The sequence below is a fragment of the Panthera onca genome, chromosome A1, assembly GCF_046562875.1.
Source record: "Panthera onca isolate mPanOnc1 chromosome A1, mPanOnc1 haplotype 2, whole genome shotgun sequence".
Classification (NCBI taxonomy): Eukaryota; Metazoa; Chordata; class Mammalia; order Carnivora; family Felidae; genus Panthera; species Panthera onca.
The window spans coordinates 218,541,185-218,567,489 of NC_138339.1; the positions used below are offsets into that span (position 1 = coordinate 218,541,185).

A 26,305-nucleotide genomic window follows, 5' to 3' on the forward strand; every position below is an offset into this window, starting at 1 on the left:
CTGTCCTACTAAATCATGCATTTGAATTATAATGTTACTCAAAATATTTGTAGTATAAATTATTCAAATGCAAATCTGAGGCTGTTTACTGACATTATATCCCATGTAAATAATGCCATATATCCTCCAAAGGTGTTACTGTAATATTTTAAGAATTCAAATTTTGCTTTTCACTCAGTTTATAAGCAACAATTTGCATACCTGATGGAGTCAGAGTACTAGAAGTAGTTTTTCCCAAGGTTTTCCCACTTTGTTTTTTGTATTGTACGTGTTTGTATCTTAATCAGACATTCATTAATGGAATATTCATGGTAATTGTACATAAGTACTCTCAGAAAGACTTCTACATTTAAAATAACATACAGAATTAAACATACTGTATATCCAGTAAGAGCATTACACAGAGCCAACAGTACTGATCATTTTCTATGCCTCTATGAATGTTAGTCAGCCTTTGTTCTTGGCAGAATTTTATGTACATTTGTAAAGCCCTATCTCTAGAAGGAGGTTCTTTGCCACAGATTTTCTGTGTAGCCATTTATCTTTAATGTATGTTATTATCATTGGGTGAATTCTTTAAATTAGTTTCATCCCCTTTCTAGCATTTACAATGCATTAGTGTAATGCAAGAAGGTTTCCTGGAAATGGATCTAATTAATGTTTGTTGGAAATGGAGTAGAATAAAGATTTCCATTATTATTAGGCTGTATTCTATTACAGAATGTTAAGCTTAGTTAATATTTAGCATCTGGAGAGTTGTAGGGTGTGAATATGGCTGTTGGCTGTGGAAAATATATTTAAGAAACCTTTTATGGTGTTGTAAGTTTACTATATAAATTTAATAAATTAAATCAATTTAATATCTTTAGTTATACTCTTTACCTTTGATTTCTCACAACTACTTACATTTGCTGTGGGATAATATCAGAATGCTATTTCAGCTGTTTCCTGACTACAGGTTTTATCATTGTTTCACTTTTCCAATAGTGGTTGCAACTCTTTTTTTTTCCCCTATCCTTTAAAAAAAAATTGGGAGACTAAAAAGGCCAGGCTTATCTAATTACTGCTTCTTAGAAATACTGTTACTTCAGGTCATTAACTATTTCTTCATTTTTAACCTTGACTGCAGTTTTCAGACTCTTTAGAACTATGTGAGCATTCCATTATTCATTCCCCAATTTCCAAAAATTTTTAAACAGCCAATCAAAAATATTGGGGAACATTGAACTTATAGGTGACATATATGATGTTAAACTTTCCCATCAAACAGTCCAGGTGGATAATTCATGGCTAATTTTATATTCTTTCATACTGCTATGTAAATCTCTAGAAAACATCACCAGTCATCTAAAATTATACCTGGAAATTGAAGATTTTCTTTTTTATAATAAATTATATGCCTAAGACTGTAATGAAAATTGTCGTGTTCTGAGTATCTTTAAAAATGTATCTTTAAAAAATGGCAATCAGAAATGAAATTGTACCAGAAGCCTGAAAAGTTAACAATGATTGGATACAAAACTTAACAATACATTTTCAGGGAACCATGTCAAAATTAGGAAATTTACCAATCGTATGATTTTCATCATCTGATGAAAAAAATATTTATTTGGAGTGACATTAAAGTCTAGGAGCAGTTTATACTTCTGAATAGTGTCCCAGCTCTACTTTTTTAGTAGTTTTTAAAATTTTTTTGTAGTGTAGTCAAGGTTTATTTTTAATAAGAGTCATTTCCATTTTAGGTTTGTATCCTTATATAGAGGTCCATGTCATACATACAAAGTACAAAGACTTAATGAGTCAACATCCTATAAATTCTGTATTCAAGCTTGTAATGAAGCAGGGGAAGGTCCTCTCTCTCAAGAATATATTTTTACTACTCCAAAATCTGTCCCAGCTGCCTTGAAAGGTAAGTTATACATCGTTATTTTTTTTAGTAATAAATTTTAAATGGATGTTCATAAACAATTTTATGTGCTATTATTACATTTTATTGTCCAATATGTGTCCAACATAAATTATAAAAAAGAAATTATATAGACAAGCCTATCTACTGAGAGTTTTACTCAAAATAGAAGCTCTTTTATCTAGCACATTGATACTCAGATGAGCACTGGGTTTTGTCACTATTTTTAATAATCTAGCATAAAAATACTAAATTGAATAGATATACTGGTTTTCTAATAGGGTCATTTAATGTTTCTGCTGTTGTTACTAAGGAAAAAAGTCACAGGGGCACCTGGGTGGCTCAGTCGAGTCGGTTAAGTGTCTGACTTCAGCTCTGGTCGAGATCTCACAACTCGTGAGTTCAAGCCCCGCATCATGCTCTGTGCCAACAACTTGCAGCCTAGAGCCTACTTCAGATTCTGTGTCTCCTTCTGTCTCTGCCCGTCCACCACTTGTGCACTGTCTCTTTCTCTCTCTCTCTCTCTCTCAAATAAAAATATTAAAACAAAAAAAATTTTTTAAAGAAAAAAAAATCACAAACTCAAATTGTTTTGAGTTGTTACTGTTTCATTCGTTCATATTTCGGGGAGAGAGCCAGGTTGTCTGTTAAGCATAACATAAATACATTCTTAGTTAAATTGAATTATTTTTTTAATGCTTATTCATTTTTGAGAGAGAGACAGCACAAGCAGGAGAAGGGTAAAGAGTGAGAGGGAAACACAGAATCTGAAGCAGGCTCCAAGCTGTTGGCACAGAGCTCGATACAGAGCTTGAACCCATAAACTGCAAGATCACGACCTGAGCTGAAGTCGGACACTCAACTGACTGAGCCACCCAGGTGCCCCTAGTTAACTTGAACTTTTAAATCTTAATTTACACACTTTCAGTTGTATGTACAAATATCTTTAAAATTAATTTTTAGATGGGTTCTTTTTTTTTTTTTTTTTTTTTTTTTTTGAGAGAGAGCGAGCGAGCAGGGGAGAGGATCTTAAGCAGGTTCCACACTCAGTGCAGAGTTCAACAGGGTGCTTGATCCTGTGACCCTGGGATCATGACCTGAGCTGAAATCAAGAGTCAGACACTCAACTGACTAAGCCACCCAGGCACCCCTAGAAGGGTTCTTATTTTAAAACGACCCTGACTGGGGCGTCTGGGTGGCTCCGTCAGTTGAGCATCCAACTCTTGATTTCAGCTCAGGTCACGATCTCACCATTTGTGGGATCAAGCCCAGTCTCCGGCTCTGCACTGACAGCATGGAGCCTGCATGGTTTTCTCTCTCCCTCTGTCTGCCCCTCCCCTGCTTGCTCATTCATATTCTCTGTCTCTCTCTCAAAATAAACCTTTAAAAAATAAAATGACCCTGGCAAGGATTACACTTTGTGTATTTAGCCACAATCGCTAACATTCCTCACACGGAGGACAAATCACACAGATTTCTAGTACAGTTTCCTGGATCATGTACTTGAAATATGTCATTTATTAAGCAGATCCATAGTTAGCAGGACTGTTCTTGACAAACTTTCTAATAATGTTGATGGAGTTTTACTGAGTCATTTTTCTGTTCTCTCATCCAGTTTAGTGTGTACTAGCCTTAAGAAGATTGCTGATTTTAACCCTCTATATCCCAACATATAAGAGACAGTCTTATGTCAAGCAGCTAGGAGTATTTTTCAACTTACCCTCTTAGGAGATTTCTTAAATTACAAAATGTCATGTTCTAGTTATGCCCTTAGGAGCATCATTGACGTTGTTTTAGAATTGCCATAACCTCTCTATTGGCCTTTTAGCTCAATGAAAACAGTGCTTCCCTTGACAGATCCTTTAGTCAGTCTGGCCATTGTGGCACCCGTAGATTATATGGCCTGGAGATAATAAGAATGGAACATTAACCATTTCTCTGCAAATTTCAAAAATTCATTGATATTTATTTCAAGTATATAACTGGGTTTTAAATGTTTGTTGATTTTGATTAAAACAAGTGTCTGTGTGATGTGCCAAATTAAAAATCAAGTAGAGTGGATTTTATTTGTATTTGTTCTCTACAGCTCCCAAAATAGAGAAAGTAAATGATCACATTTGTGAACTTACATGGGAGTGTTTACAGCCAATGAAAGGTGATCCAGTTATTTACAGTCTTCAAGTTATGCTGGGAAAAGATTCAGAATTTAAACAGGTATGTGCTAAAATGTAATTCTGTGCATACTTATTTTTATTTCTCATTTTAATGCACTTGGCAATGCAAGATTTGACTGTCTTTCCCTTCTAATTTAAAAACATTTATTTAGTACTTACTGTGTTCCAAAGATTAGTAACTACACAGTATCTCAGGATTCAAAATATTTTAAGTGTGAACTACATATTTAACAGATTATTCATTGATTTGGCAAGAATGTATTTAACTGTATGCCAGGCACTCAGGGTATATAACGCTGTACAAAAGTTCTTGCCTCTGTGGAGCTTACATTCAGTAGAAAAAGAGATACTAAAAGCAAATGTATCTTATATTAGATATAATCTATATCAATATATCTTAGAGAGTGATAAGTACAGTGGAGAAAAAATAAAACTGGGTAACAGGAATAGGCTGTCATTGCAGGTAGAGACAGCTAGTACTATTTCATACAGGGCAATCAGGTGACAATGGAACAGAGACCCAGAGGAGGTGAATATGGGGAGAACAGTGTTCCAAGAAGAGGAAGCAGTAGGTGTGCAAAAACATGCTTGTTAATTTAATGAACAAGGAGGCCAATGTGGGGTTGTGTGAGCAATGGGAAAAATAATAGATGAAGTCAAGTAGTTAATGGTAAAGGGGGTCTGTGAGTGGTATAAAGATCACATAGGGCATTATAGGCCATACTGTGACTTTCACTCCATGTAAAGTGAGAAACCAGTGGAGGATTTTGACCAGAGTGGTCACATGATCAGTCACGAGGTCATTTTGGCTAGAATGGGACACAGGTAGAAGCAGAGGACATTAGGGAGGCTTCCGTCATCATCATCATCATCATATTACTACTACTACTATTATTATTATTATAATGCAGTGTTGTAAATATGGCAATATTCAGTCATTATGGAAGCCTAGCAGAAGTGTCACCTACATGGCTGAGAAATTTCAAAGATGTCTTCCTGGTAGATGATGAATAGCGATGAGATGAAGTAGGAAGCTGCCAGTGTTCACTGTAACTTTTATAAAGAAGTTGTTTTCATGCAACTCAAAAGCCTAATTTCTATAAACACTGCATCTGATTCTCCGTTTTCTGTGTCAACCTTCTTTATTTTTAGTGCTCTTAAAAGTGAGGTTGTTTTGAGTATCTCGTATTTTCTTTTCCCACTAGAAAATCAGTCATTCATCAGTTTTATTTGTCTCATACTGTTATAGCTATTAGTAATAGAATATTTATCTTTTTTTCTTTAAAGTTTATTTTATTTATTTTGAGAAAGAGCACGAGAAGCGGAGGGGCAGAGAGAGAATTCCAAGTAGGCTCCATGCTGTCAATGCAGAACCCAACATGGGGCTCAAACTCACAAACCCTGAGATCATGACCTGAACTGAAATCAAGAGTCAGGCACTTAACCAACTGAGCCACCCAGGCACCCCATAATATTTTTTCAATATAGATCTAATTTTTTCTTTCAAGTTGTAAGTATAGAAGTGCAATTTCTTTTTTTTATTTTTTTTATTTTTTTTATTTTTATTTTTTAATGTTTATTTTTGAGAGAGAAAGTGTGAGCAGGGGAGGGGCAGAGAGAGAAAGGGAGACACAGAATCTGAAGCAGGCTCCAGGCTCTGAGCTATCAGCACAGAGCCCAACGTGGGGCTCGAACTCAACAAGCCGTGAGATCACGACCTGGGCCGAAGTCCAGCGCTTAATTGACTGAGCTACCCACGTGCCCTTAGAAGTGCAGTTTCTTAAGTGAAATTACAAAAGGCTCCACAAAGAGTCAGATTAAATTTGGCATGTGATTGTTTTTCTTTATTAAGCCATCTGCAATTGACATTATAATCAGATTTGAATATAATTTACAGATAAGCAGGTTTCCTTCCAAGGAGGAAGCAAAATTAATATTACAAAAATGTAATTGCATTATATGTTTAAAGGAAATAGGGACCCCAGATTTGAGTAGTATATGAATTTTAATAAACATACCACTACATGAAACAGCAATGCTAATTCTAATTTTACTTAAAAGCTAAATTAATCCTGTCATCACTTTCACTTACTTTAGATTGTAAGCATGCTATAAAACTTAAAATACTGATTTCCTTAGAACATCATCATATATATGCTTATCTGAATCTCTTAAATGTTGATTGACAAGTTATACTCCAAAAGTTTGAAGGGTTTTTTAAGAATTCACGTTCATTCATGGAATTTAATATTTTACATAAAATTTATTTGATAATCAATACGTATGAATTAAATACTATGTTTAAAGAATTATGGGGGGTGGTTATGGTATTAATAGGTTACTATTTTGATTTTAAGAAAGTTGTTTAGAATATAACAAGCAAGCAAAAATTTTATAGTCATGACATTTTACATAGCCAAACAAATAAAAGGTCATGATAAAGATAAAACCTATTTTACAAAAAGGAATGATTTATTCCACCTGGATTTCTGGAATATTTTCTAAAAGGAGTGCCATTTAAGTAAGAGGAGGCATGGTGGCACTGGTGAGCTTAGAAGGAACCATGAACTTAAGTGTGACTTGAGTAAGACTCAAGAATGGAGTATGTGGCTAAAGAGGCCAGGTCCTGGTGGGTCTTATTCCACAGCAGTAGGAACAGCTGATGTTTTTAAGAAGGGATTATTATTTATAAGTTGGGGGTTGAGTTTCTAAACGAGCCTATAAAAAATCTGTTTAACCTATAATATTGCTGGGATTGGGGGTCTAGAAGCAAATTTCACCTGGCAGCAAGTACTTATGACGCTGGGCTAAACTTAAAAGTTTGGGACAAAGAAGGGAAGAATAGAAACACATTGATTTTGTTGTATTCTTCCCTTTCTTCATCCCTCTTTGATCAGCTTTAAGAAAACCCTTTGCTGCCTTCTTGCTACTCCGTGCCCCTTTCTGTAGGACCTCACCTAAAACTGCCCCTTTCTCTACAATACACTGTCCCTCTGACTCGTGCCTCCATGTCTGACACACATCATAACTCCCATATACACAGGATAGCTGACCTTAGTGGCATTAGGAGAAAGACTATTTGCTTGGGAAGATTCATACCAAAGGCAAGTATCTACGGGTTCTGTAATCCCCTCAGAGGTGTATACATTTTTAAAAGCAAGTAAGTGCTCTTTTACCAAAATGACATTTCGAATAGTATAACAGATGATGTAAAAATACTGGGGGACAATAGAGTCACTTTCACAACAGATCAACCAACCTGGGAGTCTGTACCTAAGACACTTTTGTGTCACAGCTCATTATGTTGCAAGTACCAGGAAAACCAACTCAGACTGGTGCAATCAAGTATAAATCCTCTGAGGGAGATGCCTGAAGGTAAGCAGGCTTCAGGATTCTGTGATTCAGAAGCTCAATGAAGTTGTCAGGGGCATGGTTTTTCTCATAGTCTTCAGTGGCTGCCTGTAGCCATAAGGAACTTACTGTCCCTCATTCACATTCAGGGAAAAGAAAGCACTTAGATTGCAAAGCCATTCCTGAATGAATGACTGTTTCAGGGTTTAAGCCAACCAGAGGCCTCCTCTGGAGTTAATGAGGCCAGCTTCTCCCAATACATGGATTGGATAAGGGAGAGTTTGATACCCCATCAAAAATGTTGGTAGTGTTGGGAGAATGGATGCTGTGACAGTGGCCTGTTGGATTCTGTACAACTTCTTTTATTCTTTAACTTCTGAACTTACATTCCCAAAAACTGCTCCTCAAGTGGCATACAGACCTCATGAACCTGAATGTCATAAGAGCTGGGACCATGATTGTTTTCCTTTTTTGTTGTTGTTTGTTTGTTTAAGTTCTAAGTGGTACTTATGCACAATAAACTTAACTGCTCTGGAATCTCCAAGTTCACTTATAACTCCCTCAGCAATAAGAGAGTTGGGAAGGATACAGACAAGAGCTATGTGGCTGTCTACATTCATTAGTTTTAAGGGGTTTTTACTGTTCTCTTTATGTATTGATCACTACGAAATAAGTATCTGCAATAGTATATTCACAGATTACAGAGGGTGACATGACAATATGTAACAAATTACATGGCAACATATGCCTTACTATGTGTCATAAGGAATAATTACTTTTAAATGTAATCAAATGCATAATAACCTTAAGGAAAGGTTTAAACAAATCTGTACTCGGCCTAAAAACAATGTATTGTTAAAATCATTGTCTAATACTAACTGCTATAAATAATATATACTGTGCATATTACTCAGGATAAAATCAGATTGTGGATGTGTAACATCCACAGAAAGTTGAAATAGTTAAACAAGATTGTTCCTTTATAATGATAACTTCAGAAGTGGTTATCTTTGATAGTAAAAATGTTCACTCATCCTTAAAAGATAACAAAGGACTGGGGTACCTGGGTGGCTTAGTTGGTTGAGCGTCCGACTTTGGCCCAGGTCATGATCTCACAGCTTGTGAGTTCGAGCCGCGCGTCAGGCTCTGTACTAACAGCTCAGAGCATGGAGCCTGCTTCAGATTCTGTGTCTCCCTCTCTCTCTCTGCCCCTCCCCTGCTATGCTCTGTCTCTCCTGTCTCAAAAATAAACATTAAAAAATTAAAAAAATAACAAAGGACTATTTTATATTTTTGTATGAGTACTTGGTGAATTCATCTAGCCAACCAAATAGGCTTTTAGAATGTAGATACGGAGAGAAACCGGTTTCATTTTTAATTGGCCCCTGTTCTACAATTGTTATTTTCTTCATGCTGTGACATATTCACAAAGCTAAAATAAGGACAAATACCAATTTATGAAAATCTAAACTTTCTTTAAAAATTTTCCTGTAAAATTCTGTTGCAATTGGCATACTGTTTCAAAGTTCTTAGCCAGCTAAACATGCACAAACATCATAAGCTTAAATTTAGTATGCATTTCTCGATTAAAATGCAAAGTGAAAACCATAATCTCTTACCTGCCATTTTAACTGTAAATCTGCATTAATATTTGCCATACTTATCCTATAAAATGGATAGTTTATTGATAGCAAATATAAAGAACTCTTTTTTTGTTTTATTTTAACTATATGTAATTATAAGTCATCTGTGAGTAATAGCTACAGGCCAAAAATTACGAATTTTTGAGTTTTACTTGCCCTTTTCTGTTTACTAAGATCACAACAATCTTCCCTTGTCAGTAGGAACTGGGGAACTGGAAATGGTGTTTTTCACTGTAATTTTTATTTCTCAGTCTCAGACCTAACTAACCCTCCTTATCTCAAGCTTCAGTCTTGTTTTGAATAGCTTCACTTAGATATATGAACATTTTTATAAATTAGCTTTAGCAAGTTTATCTGTTTTCTTCAGTCCTGTATCTGCAGTCACCTATAAGATGGCTCTTTGTTTAGATATCCTTCTAACATCTGAAACACAAAATTGAAAACTTGACCTCATTATCTTCCCTCCCAATCTCTCCTCTCCAAACTCTTCACTTCATCATTGTCAAAAATACTAACATAGTTTTGGTCCCCAAGCTTTTTTGAACCCTTGAAAGAATTTTTTTTTTTGCCTGCCAACTTATTCAAATAAAAATCATTTCTAAAAGTGATCCATAAAACTATACTAAAACCTCATATCCCTGTGTTTTCATACAAGAGCCCCTATCCTGCCCAGCTCCTTCAATCCCTCATTCAGCTTTATGATTAAGAGTCCTCAAACACTGTTTAAATATCACATAGATAGATAGATAGACAGACAGACAAATACCACGGTTTCCAACTAGTGTTCTGAACATATTCCTCCTGTTTGTCAAATCTGTTCACCTATCACCCTCATACCATTTGTTGAATTTTTTCCTGTAACTGTATTACCATGCCCATTTGGAGACAAATGGAAAGTAAAGAAAATTTTAAAGACAAATAAATGCCACCCATTATATACATATGACAAATACATATTTTTTATCTTTACTATTTTGGGCTCATCGTATGTGTACTTTTTGACACTGCTTTCTAATACTGTCTTCTGATTTACTGACGTTACTCCTTTTACCGCGGTCCAGACATGAACATTACTACATTTACACCCCTTGTATTGCTCATCTGCATCCTCAGAACTAATGTATATTTATCATTTTCTTTGCTTCATCATCTAAGTCTTACTTCCTTCAGTAAAAGCTCCTTTATATATTCGCAGCATCCACTGATACATTTTGACGTATACATGGTCAATAATTCACTAATCTAGCGTCCTTTACCTATTATGTGCTGGATTCCAAAGACACAAAATGAGACAAAGCTCTTACCTTGCTCCTTCGGAAGCAAATCAATACGTAAAAATTAGATTTACAACATAGATACAAATAAGGCAGCTAAAATTGCTTGAAAGAATGCTACCTCAGGTTTGGGTTGATCCAACTTACAGCCCACCAACTAGCTGGAAAAACTCAGTTGGGCAGTCACTAATGAGCCTTGGTTTTCTCATTGATAGAATGAGGGAAGGAACTCATTAGTAGAAATGATAGCTTCCATATAGTTCTTTTTTTTTTAATGCTTATTTTTGAGAGAGACAGAATGCAAGCAGGGGAGGGGCAGAAAGAATGCCTGACACAGGGCTCAAACTCACGAGCTGTGAGATCCTATTCTGACCTGAGCTGAGCTGAAGTCAGATGCTTAACCAACTGAGCCACCCAGGGAACCCCGATAGTTTCCATATATTGAACATGTGCTATGTGCTGGGCACTGTGCTAAGTGCTTTCACAAATACTTGTTTCATTCTTATAATTACCATACAAGATAATATGCTTACTGTACTAAGGTAACTGGTCTAAGATCACATGGAGTGTGAAGTAGCAAAACAGTGCTTGGACCCAGGGGTGATCAGTTCCAGTAGATAACACTGAATCATTAGCACACTCTCTTGAAAATCCATGGCATTCTATTCTTGTTCTTTCCTTTCTAAGAGATGGTCAGAGGAGTTGAATTTTAACATCCAATTCTGTGTTTGTAAGTGATTTCTTAAAGTTTATGAAACAATTTGCCATAGACACCTATAGAAAGTTCCCCTTATTCATTCATTCATTGTTTCAGCAAATGTTTGAAATTGACAGAAACCACTTTTGCAAAGATATAATGAAGGAGCATGGTTTCTCTTCTCATGGAATGGTTTCACAAAAGTTTGACTTCTTACAGTTGAAGAAACTAGGGAAATGCCCGTGGGCTGAATTAGCTTGTTCTGTAGCTACTTTGGAGGCAAATCTCTCCTTAACTGGTCTGTAAGTTCTGTGAGGATGGATGTCACATCCTCACTTTTCCAGTTTCTCTTGCCCTTAAACGGTGGATAAGCTCTTTAATGTAAAGTTAGGTATTTTTTAAATGTCATTAAAAAGTTTAAAGGAGTGGCATTCCACTAGCTTTCATGTCAGAAATACTTCTAAAACTAGCCAGTTGTAAAATAGGTTTTCTGCTAGCCTTCACACATAATCCTTCTTTACCATCTTATTAACAGATTTACAAAGGTCCCGACTCTTCATTCCGGTATTCAAGCCTTCAGCTGAACTGTGAATATCGTTTCCGTGTGTGTGCCATTCGCCAGTGCCAAGACCCTGTGGGGCATCAGGACCTAGTAGGTCCCTACAGCACAACAGTGCTCTTCACCTCTCAGAGGACTGACCCACCAGCCAGCACCGACAGAGACACTGTGGAGAGCACGAGGACCCGGCGGGCGCTGAGTGATGAGCAGTGTGCCGCAGTCATCCTCGTGCTGTTTGCTTTCTTTTCCATTTTGATTGCCTTTATCATTCAGTACTTTGTAATCAAGTGAAAATATAACTTTATTTTTTAATACTGTATTACATTTTATTTTGTCATGTACTAAAATTATTTCTGTATTGCTTTTACAAAAACAGTGGCATTTAGCACTGGCATTGAGACTATAATACATCATTTTTTGCCATTTTCAATGCTTATATCATTAGGTAGAGGCTGGCACCTTATTAGAATGCAAGCCACAGAAATAGCAATTTTTGGTTTTTTGGTTGGGACTTTTTTCTTTCCTTTTTTTTCTTTTCTTTTTTTTTTTTTTTTACATGCCTTCTTGTAAAACATATTTTCTAAGAGGCAACAATATATAATTGGTATATTGACCAGTCAGCATGAGTGTAACAGTGACAACCTGATCTGTTTGTTTTAAAGATATTACCTAGTGAAAAATTCAAAATGATGAAAATTTACACTAACATGCTATAAAAAAAAAAAAATGTTAAAGTCTGATGCTGTGAAAGCAATCTAGTGCTATATTTCTACCTCCTCATTTGTCTTAATTATTTGGTAAGTGGGATTATGATGAATAACTGGAGGGGCTTAGCAGACAAAAACTGGATGAAAGAATATGCATGAAAAAAAGAAACTTCTTGTTTGATAAATGTGGAGTTCTTCATTACAAGTATATATTCATGAATTCACAGATAAGTCACTTAAAGAAAGCACAGACAGTTTACTTGGCCTAAAAATATTTTAATGTTTACTTAAAAAGCACCTCTTCAAGTCTTGAGAACATGGAAGAGAACAGAGGGCTTATAGATACTTTTTAAAAAGTAATCATACTCAACTCTGAATTTCAAACCTACTTAATTTGGTTTTTGTGAGCCTTTGAACTATATGTGTGTGTATAAGGACATACGCACGAACATATACGGCATATATATAAACTATACATACCAAGTATAAACACACACACACACACACACTCACTCCATGTATCTGGTACAGGCTAATTTTGAAGAACTCCCATAAGTTTTGCTGCTTCTCCCATAACTACTGCCATCACCATCAGAATTCATAATCAAACCTAACCTTTTTGTTTGGGGCACCAAATCTGAAGACAAAATTAATTTGCACCAGTAAACTTCAAGCTGCTTTCTTTCTTGAAAAACTAATGTTTAATGTAATGTCTGTCTGGATACTGTTCCAAATTGTTGATTGCATGTGGTTAATGTTGCATTAGAGCACTTTGCAATTACATAATTCATTAATGTTTTGTGAGCTTGCATTTGTGAGTTATTGGATGATCAGATTGAATTTTGTCAAGTATCACATTGTACATCTTGCATAGATGTCAATGACTGCCAGTAATAATAGTTTGTAATGAAACTATCTAAAATTCTTGTTTTATCACATCTGTTATCTGTAAAACACTTGTAACTAGCCTTTTTAATTTATTATTTGAATTTTAGGATAGTGAATCACTAATTTTTAGTTGCTGAGGGTAGCATTTTAGTGATTACTAAGCACTTCTGTCAGTCTTTGAAAACAGGACCTATGTTTTGTGCTTTGAAGATCTCTGAAGAATTTCTCTTATATTAGAAATGGGCATGTATTGTAATTGTTTTATGTCAAATGATCTGTGCTGTAGAAAAAACATTAACCTTTGTTCAAAAAAGAAATGGATAAACTTGGCCTTTCCAAGTGTTAAGAATGATCTGTCACTATAATATACTGTATGTTTACATTTTATTTAAATTTAATTTCATGTATAGGCTAACTTTCCCCCAAAACAACAGTGATTGCGATTATTTTCTAGAAACTTCTTAAAAGTGCCACATTTGGCAGTACAAATGAGTTTGAGTGTAATAGCCCAGAGATTTCTATATAGTTGAATGTCTAAAATGGTAAAATATGCCACTGTGGCAGTTACAGTGGCTTATGTTTTTCATAGCAACTCAAATGAACTCCTATTTTTGATAGTAAATGTCATTTAATAGTGTACTTGCCATTTGAGCCTCGCTGCAAAATCAGTGCAGAGGAGAAAACAATTTTTAATGTAATCTTGATTTTACCTCATATACTGTACATTCCAAAAACTCTAAACTTTTTAAAGATTATAGATACACTACCAAACATATCACCTTAAAATTGTATAAGGTTGAACTTCATACAAATGAAAAAGTATAATCTCATAAAAATACATAACTATGTAGCAAAAGTGTCTTTAAAATCCATGGAAAATAAAAGTTGTATCATTCTTTTTTGAGATATGTTTATTGTATTCATAAACACTCATTACTTGCCACTCGCTGCTTTCAGAGAAAGAAATGTTAAGTTCTCCCTTCTTGCAATGGTCTTACAACAGGTTTTTTGTTTTGTTTTGTTTTGTTTTGTTTTGTTTTGTTTTGTTTTGTTTTTAGCAGTATTCAACTCTTCAGCATGAGAAAACCCCCATATTCAAGAAGGTAACATCCAGTAGATTAAAGAATAAAATTAGAAGCTTTATCCTAGTGACTTGATTTTGTGCAAATCTCTAGATATCTTGCTTCCTTTACATATATAAGTAAAGCTGGCTCTCAGGTAAAGTTCTCATTGGAAAGGAAATCTCTGACCTCTCCATGCCGTTCCTGCATTCTTTGTCTATTTCCTAGTACCTTCTTTCTCCCACCTCCAGGGGCCTAGCACCTTCCTCATACTGGCACTGTCATCTGCCCCCAGGTCTTCCTCCACCAGGGAGTTCAACATGCCCACCTACAATACCATGCCAGAAAGCTCAACTCATGCCTGAGAATTCTTGCACGTGCCTGAAAGTTCTGTGTACCCTCTTACTTATCCCCTGTTAAAATTTCCATCCATAAATCTCAAGTGGGGATGAACCTTTTTTTAAGCTTTTATTTAAATTTCAGGGTTGCCTGGGTGGCTCAGTCGATTGAGATCTGACTTTGGCTCAGGTCATGATCTCACGGTTCATGGGTTCGAGCCCCACATCGGGCTCTGTGCTGACAGCTCAGAGCCTGGAGTCTGCTTTGGATTCTGTGTCTCCCTCTCTCTCTGCCCCTCCCCGACTCGCACTCTGCCTCAAATATTTTTTTAAAAAATTAATTTCAATTAGTTAACATGCAGTGTAATACTAGTTTCAGGTAGACAACACAGGGATTCAACACTTCCATACATCACCTGGTGCTCACATGTGCACTCCTTAATCCGTATCATCTGTCTAACTCTGGTAACCATCAGTTTGTTCTCTAGTTGAGAGTCTGTCTTGGTTTGCCTCCCTTTTTTTTCTCATCTTTGCAGGTACCACAAGTTTAAAATGTTAGGCTGGGGAAGAGCGATTTTGAATATAGGGACATCACTTCACAAAGGCAACTAAGTATGAATCCAGCCTTGAGAAGACTGATACCGATTAACAGTGTTGCATGTTTTTTTTTTTTTCCCTGTGGTTTGGAAAAGGAATTTTATACATCATGTTCGAACTCCATGGGTCACATGATGGTCCTCACCATGAACATTCTCTATAGGAAGATCTCCTGTGTGTGGTGGCTTAATCAGACAGATTACAGAAGAAATGATTCTCCAAAACCTAAAACCAGTCATTCTGTAACCTAACCATTTACCATCAGTACAGGTGATGAGAATGCCTCATATTTTTAAGAGCTTTTCAAATATTCTGTTTTCATGTACACTTTTTAAAATAATGTACATACCCTCAAGAGTATCCCTTTATCTACTCATGGATCATTCTCTCCCTGACACTCTTAAAGGAGAGAAAAATACAATTAAGTTAAAAAGCAAAGTGCAGAATAATGCAAGCATTCCAGTCAGGGGTCCCACTCTTCAAGTCTCCTGTGTCCAGGCACCAGACAGGTGACTGAATAAGACTTCAGGAGATGCCAGCCCCTAGCTGTCAAGCCACTCCCAGCTTTTGGATCTTTGCAGCTGAGGTCTCAGACATCATGGAACAAAGACAAGCCATCCCTGAATTCCTGACCCACAGAATTAGCACGATAAAATGGTTGTCCAAAGCCACTGAGTGGTCAGAAATTTTGTTATGTGGTAATAGTTACTGGACCACATAGTTTGAATGCCAAAACAAAATCCTTGGCCAAATATTGGTTCTCCTCCTTCAGGGCACGCCCCCACCCCCACCCCCATACCGCTGAGGTTGGAAGAGGCCAGGTGACTTTGGCCAATGAAACAGAAGCAGAAAAGACATTCACCTCTGTATTCATCAGGGTTCAGTCAGGAGAACAGATGCTGCACTAGGTATTTAATAAGGATCATTTAACATTGGGCATCCGTGTAACAAGTGTTAGAGGACTGTAAAAGCAAACAGGTGACACAGAGGTAATAACTGCTGGGAAAAGCTGCCACTCTTTAGGCTGGAGACAAAGGAAAGATGTTGAGGGTATCAGAACCTACGAGGTTAGAGGAGGAGCCCCCAGGAAGTGGGAGCCAGACCTCTGAGGAGGAGCGGCTGCCTGACTGCTGCTGGAGGGGCTTCTGCTTGTGTCCAAAGGAGCTGGAGACTGAAGCCAGTGCTGCTGGCAGGACACAGAGCCATTGTGCGATGACACTGAAAGAAACTGGAACAGGAAGGAGCAAGTGTCTTCTCCCCCTGCCCTCCGGCCCCTCTGCTGACAAGCCTAACAGGGAGCAGGTGGGCCAAGGAGATGACTAGTTTACGGGACCCCAGGAGGGTGGATTTGGAGCCCGGACACTGCAGCTTACAGCTGGCACAGTCACTTTCAGGCAGAAGCATTTCATTTTCTCTCTTCCCCTGCCTTAGAGACGATGGGAGCATCATATGGAGAGGCCATATGACTGAAGCAGCCTAGAACAGTGAGCCACCAAATAGAGGTAACACCTCTAGACTGTCCCCCACACTCGAGACAGGCTCTTGGAGAGCAAGAAACAAATGTGTGAGATGTCAGGGCACTGGTCTTTGGAGGCTGTTAATTCAGGCAGCATAACGTGTCCTGCACTGACCACGCACCCCACCTGCATACCTGCCCCTTTATAGTGGGCCCACCCCCAGCCACCTGCGCTGGCGCAAGAGGCTGTAGCAGGGGGACAGGTCTCCCGTGAGGCAACAGTCTGCTTGCTCACTATGCCTCAACCCGATATGTCGGGGTCTCAGGGAGCTAACAAGAGTTCTGAGGGCATCAGAGACCACACACACATCCCACTGAAGGGCTTGGGAAACCTGACCTAGAAATAGCAACATTTTGCCCTGGAAAGGCAAATGGATTAGACTTTCAACAGAAAGCGATGGAAGGAGAACTAAGAGCAGGGGCACAGGTGTGGCGTCAGAAAGCATGCGATTTGACCAAAGAAAGAAGAAGATAGGGGCTCATCTGGATCCAAGGGAATCCTCTTTCGTTATTACTGTGATTAATAATAACCAATGGTTATAGAGAGATTGCAACATGCCAGACACTGGGCTAAGGCTTTATATTTTCTTGCTGGAACAACTCAATGAAGTGGTCCCAGTACTGGCACCCCTGTTTACAGGTGAGGAGTCGGAGGCTCAGAGATATTAAGTAACTTGCCCCGCTTCACCCTCTGGGTGGTGGTCTCTACCCACCGAGTGGTGAGCTCTGACCCTATTTGCACACCCTCCATCTCTCAGCAAGGTTCCCTGAGGAAAGCCCTCCTACTGCCCCCTGCACAGAATATCTTCCCCAAAGATAGACTTCCTTCTATCTCTATCCCATCCCCTGGAAACAGAGTAAGAACATTCATATTCCTAATTCCTAAGACAGAAAGTTATGCCTCTTCAGCCCCCCAAGAGGTAAAAACAGCCAGCGATAACAACTCCGTCCCCCTAGAAGATGAATATAGGGATGAGGGTGCCCAGAAATGTTTCCTTGTTACTTTAGGTGAGTATTCCTTATTGTAGGACATGGCCACCGTGGGGCATTCTGACTGGGCCCAACTGAAGCGTGAAGGGCAGCTGGTGTTTTGAAAAAATTGGAAGACGGGAAGGCAGGAGAAGAGTACTCAGAGGTAGTACTTGTAGGTCTTCCCAGATGTTGCAATTCAAAGCAGTTGCACCATAAACAATGTTTACAGTTTCCCCTTAACATGTTGAGGTTTTTGCTATTATGTGGGCCAGAGACAGAGACACGTGGCTTATGTGTCACCACCTCCTTAGCTTTGAGGGTAGTACGACACTTCAAGTAGGGGCTGCTTAGCTCTCTAAGTCCGGATGTGGCATCGTTGAGACAGCTAGGTGTGCTCCTGTGGCTGATGGATGCAGAAAATGCCACCAGCCACAGCATGGCAGACAGAGCATGGCAAGGGGCGTCTAACTGGGCCCAGAGGGAGCTGCTGCATCATGGGAGCCAGAATGGTCATTCTTGACCAGGGACTGTCGACTGGGGCTGAGAAAGGGGTACTGGAATCTCCAGGAGGGTTTTCCCCAAGTCCTATACCTTCTTCCTAGTCACCCTTCACAGGGACTCGCTCCCTCTCCACCACCGCCCTTGATAATCATCACCATGGTGAGCCTGTCTCTCTTGAGAAACAAGGACCAAGAGAAAATGGCTACAGCAACAGTCACAGCATGATAGGAATGTGTGCAGCCCACAAAGTCACGCTTCCATGTGCCCTGCCATGTCCCTGCTGTGTCAAGAGAAATGAGGATGGCCAAGGAAACATGAAGAGCCCCGTCAGGGGTGGTGACTTTCAAGTGAAACAACTCAACGGCTCTTTGGGGGTGGGCATGGAGTAGGCAGAGGATTCGATTTAACCAGGACTGTGGTTGTGTTCTTGTCACGGAGACGTGCACGACAACAGGGAAGAGAGCACAGGAGTTGAGGGTGTAAGCCTGCGAGTGATTAGGATTGCTCGTGGAGTCTAAATTGGGTCAAGGAGGGAAGTGAGGACTTGAGGCAAGTGGGGGACAAGGAAAGGGTAGGAGGGGCAACCTACTGGAGGTCCCAGTGTGGCTGGAGGATTCCAAGAGTTGAGGTATCGGAGAAAGGGAGAAAGCCAGAAAGCCAGAAAGCTAGAAAGCCAGGGGTGGAGTTCAGAAAGCGGATGACTGACACTGAGATGGAGGAGGTCCTGGTGATGCTCGGGTGTGAGGGATGTCCACAGGAGCCACTGCCTGGAATGCACTAGAAGACCAGCTCATCCATAGTAGGGAGTGACAGACGCATTGCAAGACTCCTGTGTGTGGTGTGATTTTTATCAGGAGGAGTGCTTGAGAGTGAGGGTCAGGCACCAAAATCTTCAAGAATGAGGGTGAGCGATGGGGGAGGGGGCTGGAAAAGGCAGAGTCAGAGAAAGTTAGATATAGAGCCAGGTGTCAGGGCGGCTGGGAACAGCAGTGATGCACAAGGTGACAGGTTCCCCTCCTCTAAGCCAGCGGGGGAAACGTGTCCCTAGGGCAAAGCCAAGTTCCAGTTGAAGTGAAGTTCCAAGTTCCAGAAAGGGGAAGTAAACCTTGGGAGAAGAAATTGAAGATTTAAAACCACAGAAGGATGGGTGGGAAAACTGCTAGCCATGTATCCATCCACACAGAGATGCAGAACTCAGCAGAAAAGGTCCAGAGCAATCTGTGATGCTTTGGGGACTAAAGGGTTCCAAAGACCCTAGGGGGTGGAGCTGGACAGGGGTAGAGCTGATTTGGTGGCACATCAGGCCCGCAGGCTCTGGAATCAGGCTGACCACAGTCCAAATCCCCATCCTGCCTCTTGCTACCTGTGTGATCTCAGTGAGTCCCACTTTGCTCAGGGATAAAATGAGCTCCCACAGACATGAGGGTTAAATAGAAAGCAAGGGGCCAAACACATCCTAAACACTCAATGCGCATCAGCTATTGTCATTAATACCACCACGCACCGACTCGTGCATCAGCTGTATAGGCTCTTCCCCAGAATTTTAATTCTTCCTAGTGTTGGCAAATACTCTGCTTTTTGGTTTATAAAATATTTTCTACATAGGAACAACACAACGCATTTAAGCATTCAAATATACATGTAATACTTAACCCTTGTTCTTTGAAACCAGTAGACATGGTCACGCCCACCAATTTCAGGGTTTTAAGGGATGGGTGAAGTGATCTGGTCAACTCCCTCCATCCCTACTCGAACACTTAGAGAATAGGAGACCTGGGCTGAACGAGGCTGGGACTGGCCCAAGATCATCCGGTTGTAGGCGCACAACTAGAACCCAGGAGGGACTCTAGGTTCTGTTCTAAACTCCTCTCCTGTTACTTAGTATTGAGGCAGCCTTTCCTAACCGCCTGAACACAGCCACCAGCCGAGGGCCCTAAGAAGGTCCCCCTCTGTACTCGAGTGACCAAAGCGCCCGCGTTCCGCTGGGGTCAGTAACCCACCTCACCGGGGTTCCGCAACCGCTTCCCCGGATGGGACAGGACTCGTGCGCCGTGGCCGACTCCCGTGTTCCAGTCGGTGGGGAGGGAAGCTCCCTGGCACGCGTCGGGCAGAGAGGGAGCCGGCGGGGGGCGGGAGTGGGGCGGGCGGTCGCCGGGGGCGGAGACTGCGCGCCGCCCGCTAGGGAGGGCCTCAAAGCGGACCCTGCAAAGTCGCGGCCCCGCGCGCGAGGCCGCAGAGCTCGGGCAGCGCGGGCAGGGGCGGGTGAGCCGCTGCGTGCGGGCTGCGCGAGGAAGCGCCTCGCCAGCGGGGCCCTGCGGCGAGCCCCCGGGGCAGCCGGAGGTGCGGCGGCGCAGAAGGGCGCCGAGCGCGTCCGAGCGCCCTGCCGGCGCGGCGCGTCCATGGGCAGCCCCTGGAACAGTAGCGCCGGCGCGGACGGCGCGCTGCTGCCGTGCGACGAGCGCCTCTGCTCGCCCTTCCCCCTGGAGGCGCTGGTGCCTGTGACCGCCGTGTGCCTGGGCCTGTTCGCCGTCGGGGTGAGCGGCAACGTGGTGACGGTGCTGCTGATCGGGCGCTACCGGGACATGCGGACCACCACCAACCTGTACCTGGGCAGCATGGCCGTATCCGACCTGCTCATCCTGCTCGGGCTCCCCTTCGACCTGTACCGCCTCTGGCGCTCGCGGCCCTGGGTGTTCGGGCAGCTGCTCTGCCGCCTCTCGCTCTACCTGGGCGAGGGCTGCACCTACGCCACGCTGCTGCACATGACGGCGCTCAGCGTCGAGCGCTACCTCGCCATCTGCCGCCCGCTCCGTGCCCGCGTCCTCGTCACCCGGCGCCGCGTCCGCGCCCTCATCGCCGCGCTCTGGGCGGTGGCGCTGCTCTCCGCCGGGCCCTTCTTCTTCCTGGTGGGCGTCGAGCAGGACCCCGGCCTCGACGCGGTCCCGGACCTAAACGGCAGCGCCCCGCTCACGCCCTCGCCCCGCACCTCGCCGCCACCGTCGCACCCCGGGTCCTCGCGAGCGCCACCGCTGTCCCCCCCGTCGGGGCTCGAGGCCGCGGCGGCCGCGGCTCTGTTCAGCCGCGAGTGCCGGCCCAGCCCGGCTCAGCTAGGCGCGCTTCGCGTCATGCTTTGGGTCACCACCGCCTACTTCTTCCTGCCCTTTCTGTGCCTCAGCGTCCTCTACGGGCTCATTGGCCGGGAGCTGTGGAGGAGCCGGGGGCCGCTACGAGGCCCGGCCGCTTCCGGGCGCGAGAAGGGCAACCGGCAGACGGTCCGCGTCCTGCGTAAGTGGCGCCACGTCTGTTCCAAACACACCAACCCACGGTCCGGGCTGCGTCCCCTTCCCCTGGTCTCCCAGCTCCTCTTGTAGTTACAATTCCTTGTGTCATTCCCGTCTCCAGAGAAAACCGTCTCCAGTCCTCCAAGAGCTCTGGGTAACCCCAGGATGCCCCTGAGGGTGGGATGCCTGGGTCAGCTAAGCCGAAATGATTTTCCAAAGCCGCTGGATCAGTGAGCTTCGTTGATCAGGATGGGTAAACCAACTGCCGGCCTCTGTTAGATGCCGCAGATGTGAATTATTCACAGTACCCTTGAGGAGACGAGGCAGATCACATTAAGCTAATTTTTTTAAACTTAACGTTCAGTTATCCTGAAGGCTAAAGTGAACCATACCCATATCAAAAAACCAAAGATTGTGCAGACCTGTTGCAGAATTCTTTCCAAAGGAGTGCAGAGAACATGTCTCTGAAGTAGGTTTGTGGAAGGAAGGCTGCCAGAACAGCTTGTTAGTAGAAATTTCTCCTTCTGGTTTATGTCCAGCCTTGATAACACATATATGCAGTTTTAAAGCAAATATCGATGCTGTCTGCAGCCTGGTAATTTTTCCGGGGTAGGGATTTGGCTAGGCACAAGTTGTATCTAATTTGTTTTGCTGTTACTTATTACTTGAGATGGAATCTTGGGGACCCTCATTTGTTTTCGGTTGCTTTAGCTAATTCTGGTGCCCATGTCTTGTTTTGCAGTGGTGGTGGTTCTGGCATTTATAGTGTGCTGGTTGCCTTTCCACGTTGGCAGGATCATTTACATAAATACGGAAGATTCCCGGATGATGAACTTCTCTCAGTACTTTAACATTGTTGCTTTGCAACTTTTCTATCTGAGTGCATCCATCAACCCGATCCTCTACAACCTCATTTCAAAGAAGTACAGAGCAGCGGCCTGGAAACTGCTGCTGGCTACACAGTCCAGACAGAGAAGTTTCTGCCGAAGCAGGGACACCGAGGGGGACATGGGAGGAGACGCTGCTGGCTACACAGAGACCAGCGCCAATGTACAGACGTCGTCAACCAGTACCGCCAAGCAAGTCGCCTTGTCCCACAATGCTGAGACTTCAGGGAAGACAGGTCTGTAGGGAAATCAGGACTGAAGGGGGCAGGGGGTGGGGGGCGGTACTGATGCCCTCAGGAAGAGTTGGGAAGAGTGGTCAACATTCTGCATTTGGTCAACATGTCAACATCATGTCAACAAGATGTCAGCATGATGTTCGTTTTTAAAACCAAGGTATGCAATTTAACCGCCTTCCATTTTCCCCCCTCAAGGATGTTCATTTCAGACTCACGAAATCCCACATCACAAAATGTGCTCTGGGAGGTTTTCTAAGTCTTCATTCTCCTAGACTTTGGAAATAGGATTGCTCATTTTCTGGGTAATAAGAAAGATGCTGCCATGAAAATTGTCACCTCTGAGATCAGGGGTGTATTTTGTTTTTATGTTTTGGATATACACGTAATGGTGCCTATACAAGGAACCCAGGATAATAAGAGTTTTTATTCAAGAAATTACTTAATGTCTATATAAGGTAGCAAAATTGTTTAGAAGTAAGTGAAAGGAATTCTGGGTAAAAGCCAATGTGCAGCCGCCTCACTCCTGGCTCAGAACAAATCATAGAGTTTAGGGACAACACTGTCTTTCAGAACTGCTGTTCATATGCACTGTGTTGCAACCCACTTGTCCCCAACACTGCCCATGGGGCTTGCCGGGCACCATTGCCGTGAGGTAACAAACCTGGGCACGGAAGCCTGAGAGCAGGGAGCTGCAGCAGGACTTGGCTTCTTGACAGAGTGACTACTAATGACATTTATGAAGATCTGATTTGCCTCGGCTTGGTGGGATAAGAGTTGTCATCATTCCTGTTTTATTGGTAATGGAACGGAATCTTACATTTCCCAGACAGGAACTGGAGGGTCTGAGTCCAAACTCCAATCTTTAAGATTCTTACCCACTCCCACCCTGAGAAACTGCTCTTAGTGAAAAAACACAAGGGTCCACGGATGCCATCAAGGGTGAAGGAGAATGTCTTGGGCATTCTGACCAACAGCTCTGTAACTGTTTTGTGTTTTAGTTTAAAACACAGAACTGTCTTCAGAGGGCTGCGGTTGCTGCCTCACCCAGCTCCAGGGGGCCTCGTTCACACCACAGTCTATATGAATGGCGCCCCCTGGAGGTGGGCAGGGCGCAGAGTGCTGAGTTGTAAACTACAAATGGTAAAGGGGAAAACAAGACTCTGCTCAACGTGCAAACACAGGGGTGCCTTCAAGTCCCCATAAAGGATGCTAACACCCTGGCCCTGCCCTCAATTGGTACAGCAGAGAAGTGTCTCTTCTACACTGTTTCTCTGAGCTAAAGGCAGAAGCACATAGTGGCCACTGGGGGCAGCAGGCCCTAAACTGTATTCTGCAGTTTTTGGTGATTATTTGCAAAAAGGACCCTGTGGTCAAATATGGTGCGAAAGCACTGCATAGCTGCCCCCTCCTTGAGAGTCACCACAGCACATATCACACCAGAAGCCCCAGATTGTTGTTTCACCCAGCATTTCCTGGACTTACCACAGAGCCAACTCCCCATCCTCCCTCAGGAACTCTTGCGAAATCTGGTGGCCTGAGCCACACTGTTGAGACAGCAGGGCTCTCACAGTGGAGGTGCCAGCCTTATGCCACTGCCTCTGCTTGGGAGCACTAAGTAGGGACGTGCCGGAGCTCCTGCCACACAGTCTTTCCGCGCATGTGAGTGTCGCTTTGGGGCAGTCAGACCAGGCCTCTTCCCTATGGAAGATCATGGTTAAGAACCTTACTGATATTTTAAGTGTAAAATGTTACAGATATGGAAGCAAAGGCCTCTCCTTTGAGCTTTTTTGGTCAGATTAGAGAGATGAGGGATTTACATCACACTTTCCTGTGACCCAAGTGTGTTCCCAGGCATGGGAGCGAGGATGATCCCCCTTCTTTTGTCGCGTGGACCCTGGGATGGAATGTCTGAGGCCCATCTCTCCTGCAGACCACTGTTTGCTTGTTTTTGAAATGCTGGTCTCACCCATCACTAGACTGTGAAATCACTGGACTGTGTCACTTTCTTTTCTTTTCTTTTCTTTTCTTTTCTTTTCTTTTCTTTTTTTTTTTTTTTTGTAAGAAGTAGTGGGGCAAGAAGAGAATAGAGGAATCAGGCCATCACTTGTAGTAAAGGTAATTATCATCTTGTGAAACTTGTTTCAATCATATAGTGGCTGGTGTCATTCCTGGTTCAGAAAATAAAATGTGTTTTTACTGTGGGTTGTGGTAAAAAAATATGAAAAGTTGTTCTAAGATCTAAAATTGTTCTCTATCCCAGCAAAGAGTGTCCTTGTGTATTGACAATTGACTGTAACAAGAGAGGGGAGTCCTAGAAAGACCCAGGGTGGCTGGGTCAGGGATCATTGCAGAGTGTGGTTTTCGCTCCTGGACCCTCCCTGGAGGCTGTTCCCCAGGGCCACTCCCCACACCCTACACGTGCTGGTGTCCCTGCCAGGTTCCCTCGAACCCTCTCTGCTGTCTGCAAGCCACAGTGCTTTTGTTAGGTGAGGCATCAGCCTTGGGGAAGGGTTTGTGTTTCATTCATTCACTCAGGAAATATTTACTAAGATGCTAAGTGTATATGACAGCCTGGACTTAGCGTATGACAGAACACACTAGAAAGAGAAATCCACGTAATGATGGCGTCCAAATCAATCACCCTTTTAATGGCATTTTTTGTTTGAAATGTGTACATGTGTCATCAAGACTAACCCAGGTTTAGCTCACAGGGTAACAAAATCCCTTACATCAGATGGGCCTGCAGAGTATCACATTAGTGTTACCCACAGAGACATTCCTCCCTTTTTTAAAAAAATTTTTAAAGTGTATTCATTTATTTTGAGAGAGAGAGAGAGAGAGAGAGAGAGAGAGAGAGAGAATCCCAAACAGGCTCCATACTGTTGGCCCAGAGCCTGATGCAGGGCCTGAACCCACAAACCGTGAACCACCCAGGTGCCCCATTCCTTCCTTTTCTGTATGAGACATTTCCACTTCTGAAGAAATGTTCAAAGAAGCTATTGCACAGCACATCCTGGGAACCTAGAGTCCCTTGTACAAGTCTTCAAGGGGACATGGGAGCAGCATGTTAGATGTTTGAACACGGTCCCTCCTGACAGTTTCTACACGTATAATAGTAACATTTGCCAGTATGCGGAAGCTTTTCGGATACAAGTGTGGATGGTTGGGCAGGTCAAGTGTTATAAGTGGAGCTTTAAAAAGACTTTTCTTAGGGGCACTTGAGTGGCTTAGTCAGTTAGGCATCCATCTCTTGATTTCGGCTCAGGTCATGATCCTAGGGTCATGGGATCAAGCCCCACATGAGGGTCCTGACAGCGTGGAGCCTGTTTGGGGTTCTCTGTCTCCCTCTCTCTCTCTGCCCCTCCGCTGTGCATGCTGTCTCTCTCTAAATAAATAAATAAAGACTTTCCTTAAACATAGACTTGAGGCGATTTTTCATTGTGAGACAACCTTCTAAAGATTCTGAACTCTTAAATATTATATAAATGGGGATGAGCTCTGAGCAGCCTCCAAAAATCCCCGTCTTCTTCTGGGAGCACAGGAGCATTTGTCATTAAGCAAGCATGTACTCCACAGGCATGCTTTGTGGCCTGGCGCTCAGCACGTCCCTTGCTCTGTGTAACTATAAGGAAGTGACAGAGGCAGATGCTACTTGTTGCCTCCTCAGGAAAACAACCCATACTTTTTACAGAATAATGGACATGGGGTGCTGGGTGG

General features: G+C 42.3%; 2 protein-coding genes across 5 annotated transcripts in view; both read left to right on the plus strand.

The window, feature by feature from the left end:
- The window catches only part of FNDC3A (fibronectin type III domain containing 3A), a 142,553-nt gene extending 128,450 nt beyond the window's left edge, over nucleotides 1-14,103 (plus strand). For all 4 annotated transcript variants that reach the window (XM_060637224.3, XM_060637225.3, XM_060637226.3 and 1 more), the window contains 3 exons: nucleotides 1,743-1,909; nucleotides 3,993-4,120; nucleotides 11,581-14,103. In XM_060637224.3, coding sequence (XP_060493207.1) covers nucleotides 1,743-1,909; nucleotides 3,993-4,120; nucleotides 11,581-11,895 — 610 coding nt within the window. In that variant the 3' untranslated portion in view covers nucleotides 11,896-14,103. The remainder of the gene's footprint in view (nucleotides 1-1,742; nucleotides 1,910-3,992; nucleotides 4,121-11,580) is intronic.
- Nucleotides 14,104-20,464: 6,361 nt separating this feature from the next.
- On the plus strand, nucleotides 20,465-25,969 carry MLNR (motilin receptor). The gene is made up of 2 exons (XM_060637231.3): nucleotides 20,465-21,469; nucleotides 22,208-25,969. Exons 1-2 carry the CDS (start codon nucleotides 20,584-20,586, stop codon nucleotides 22,594-22,596), a joined length of 1,275 nt encoding a protein of 424 aa, XP_060493214.3. The 5' UTR covers nucleotides 20,465-20,583; the 3' UTR covers nucleotides 22,597-25,969.
- The last annotated feature ends 336 nt before the right edge of the window (nucleotides 25,970-26,305 follow it).

Bases quoted from the DNA above. Each gene is read 5' to 3' on its own strand.
- MLNR (XM_060637231.3), top strand. From the start codon at position 20,584: ATGGGCAGCCCCTGGAACAGTAGCGCCGGCGCGGACGGCGCGCTGCTG. The intron at 21,470-22,207 runs GTAAGTGGCGCC...CTTGTTTTGCAG, and splicing joins GCAGACGGTCCGCGTCCTGC to TGGTGGTGGTTCTGGCATTT.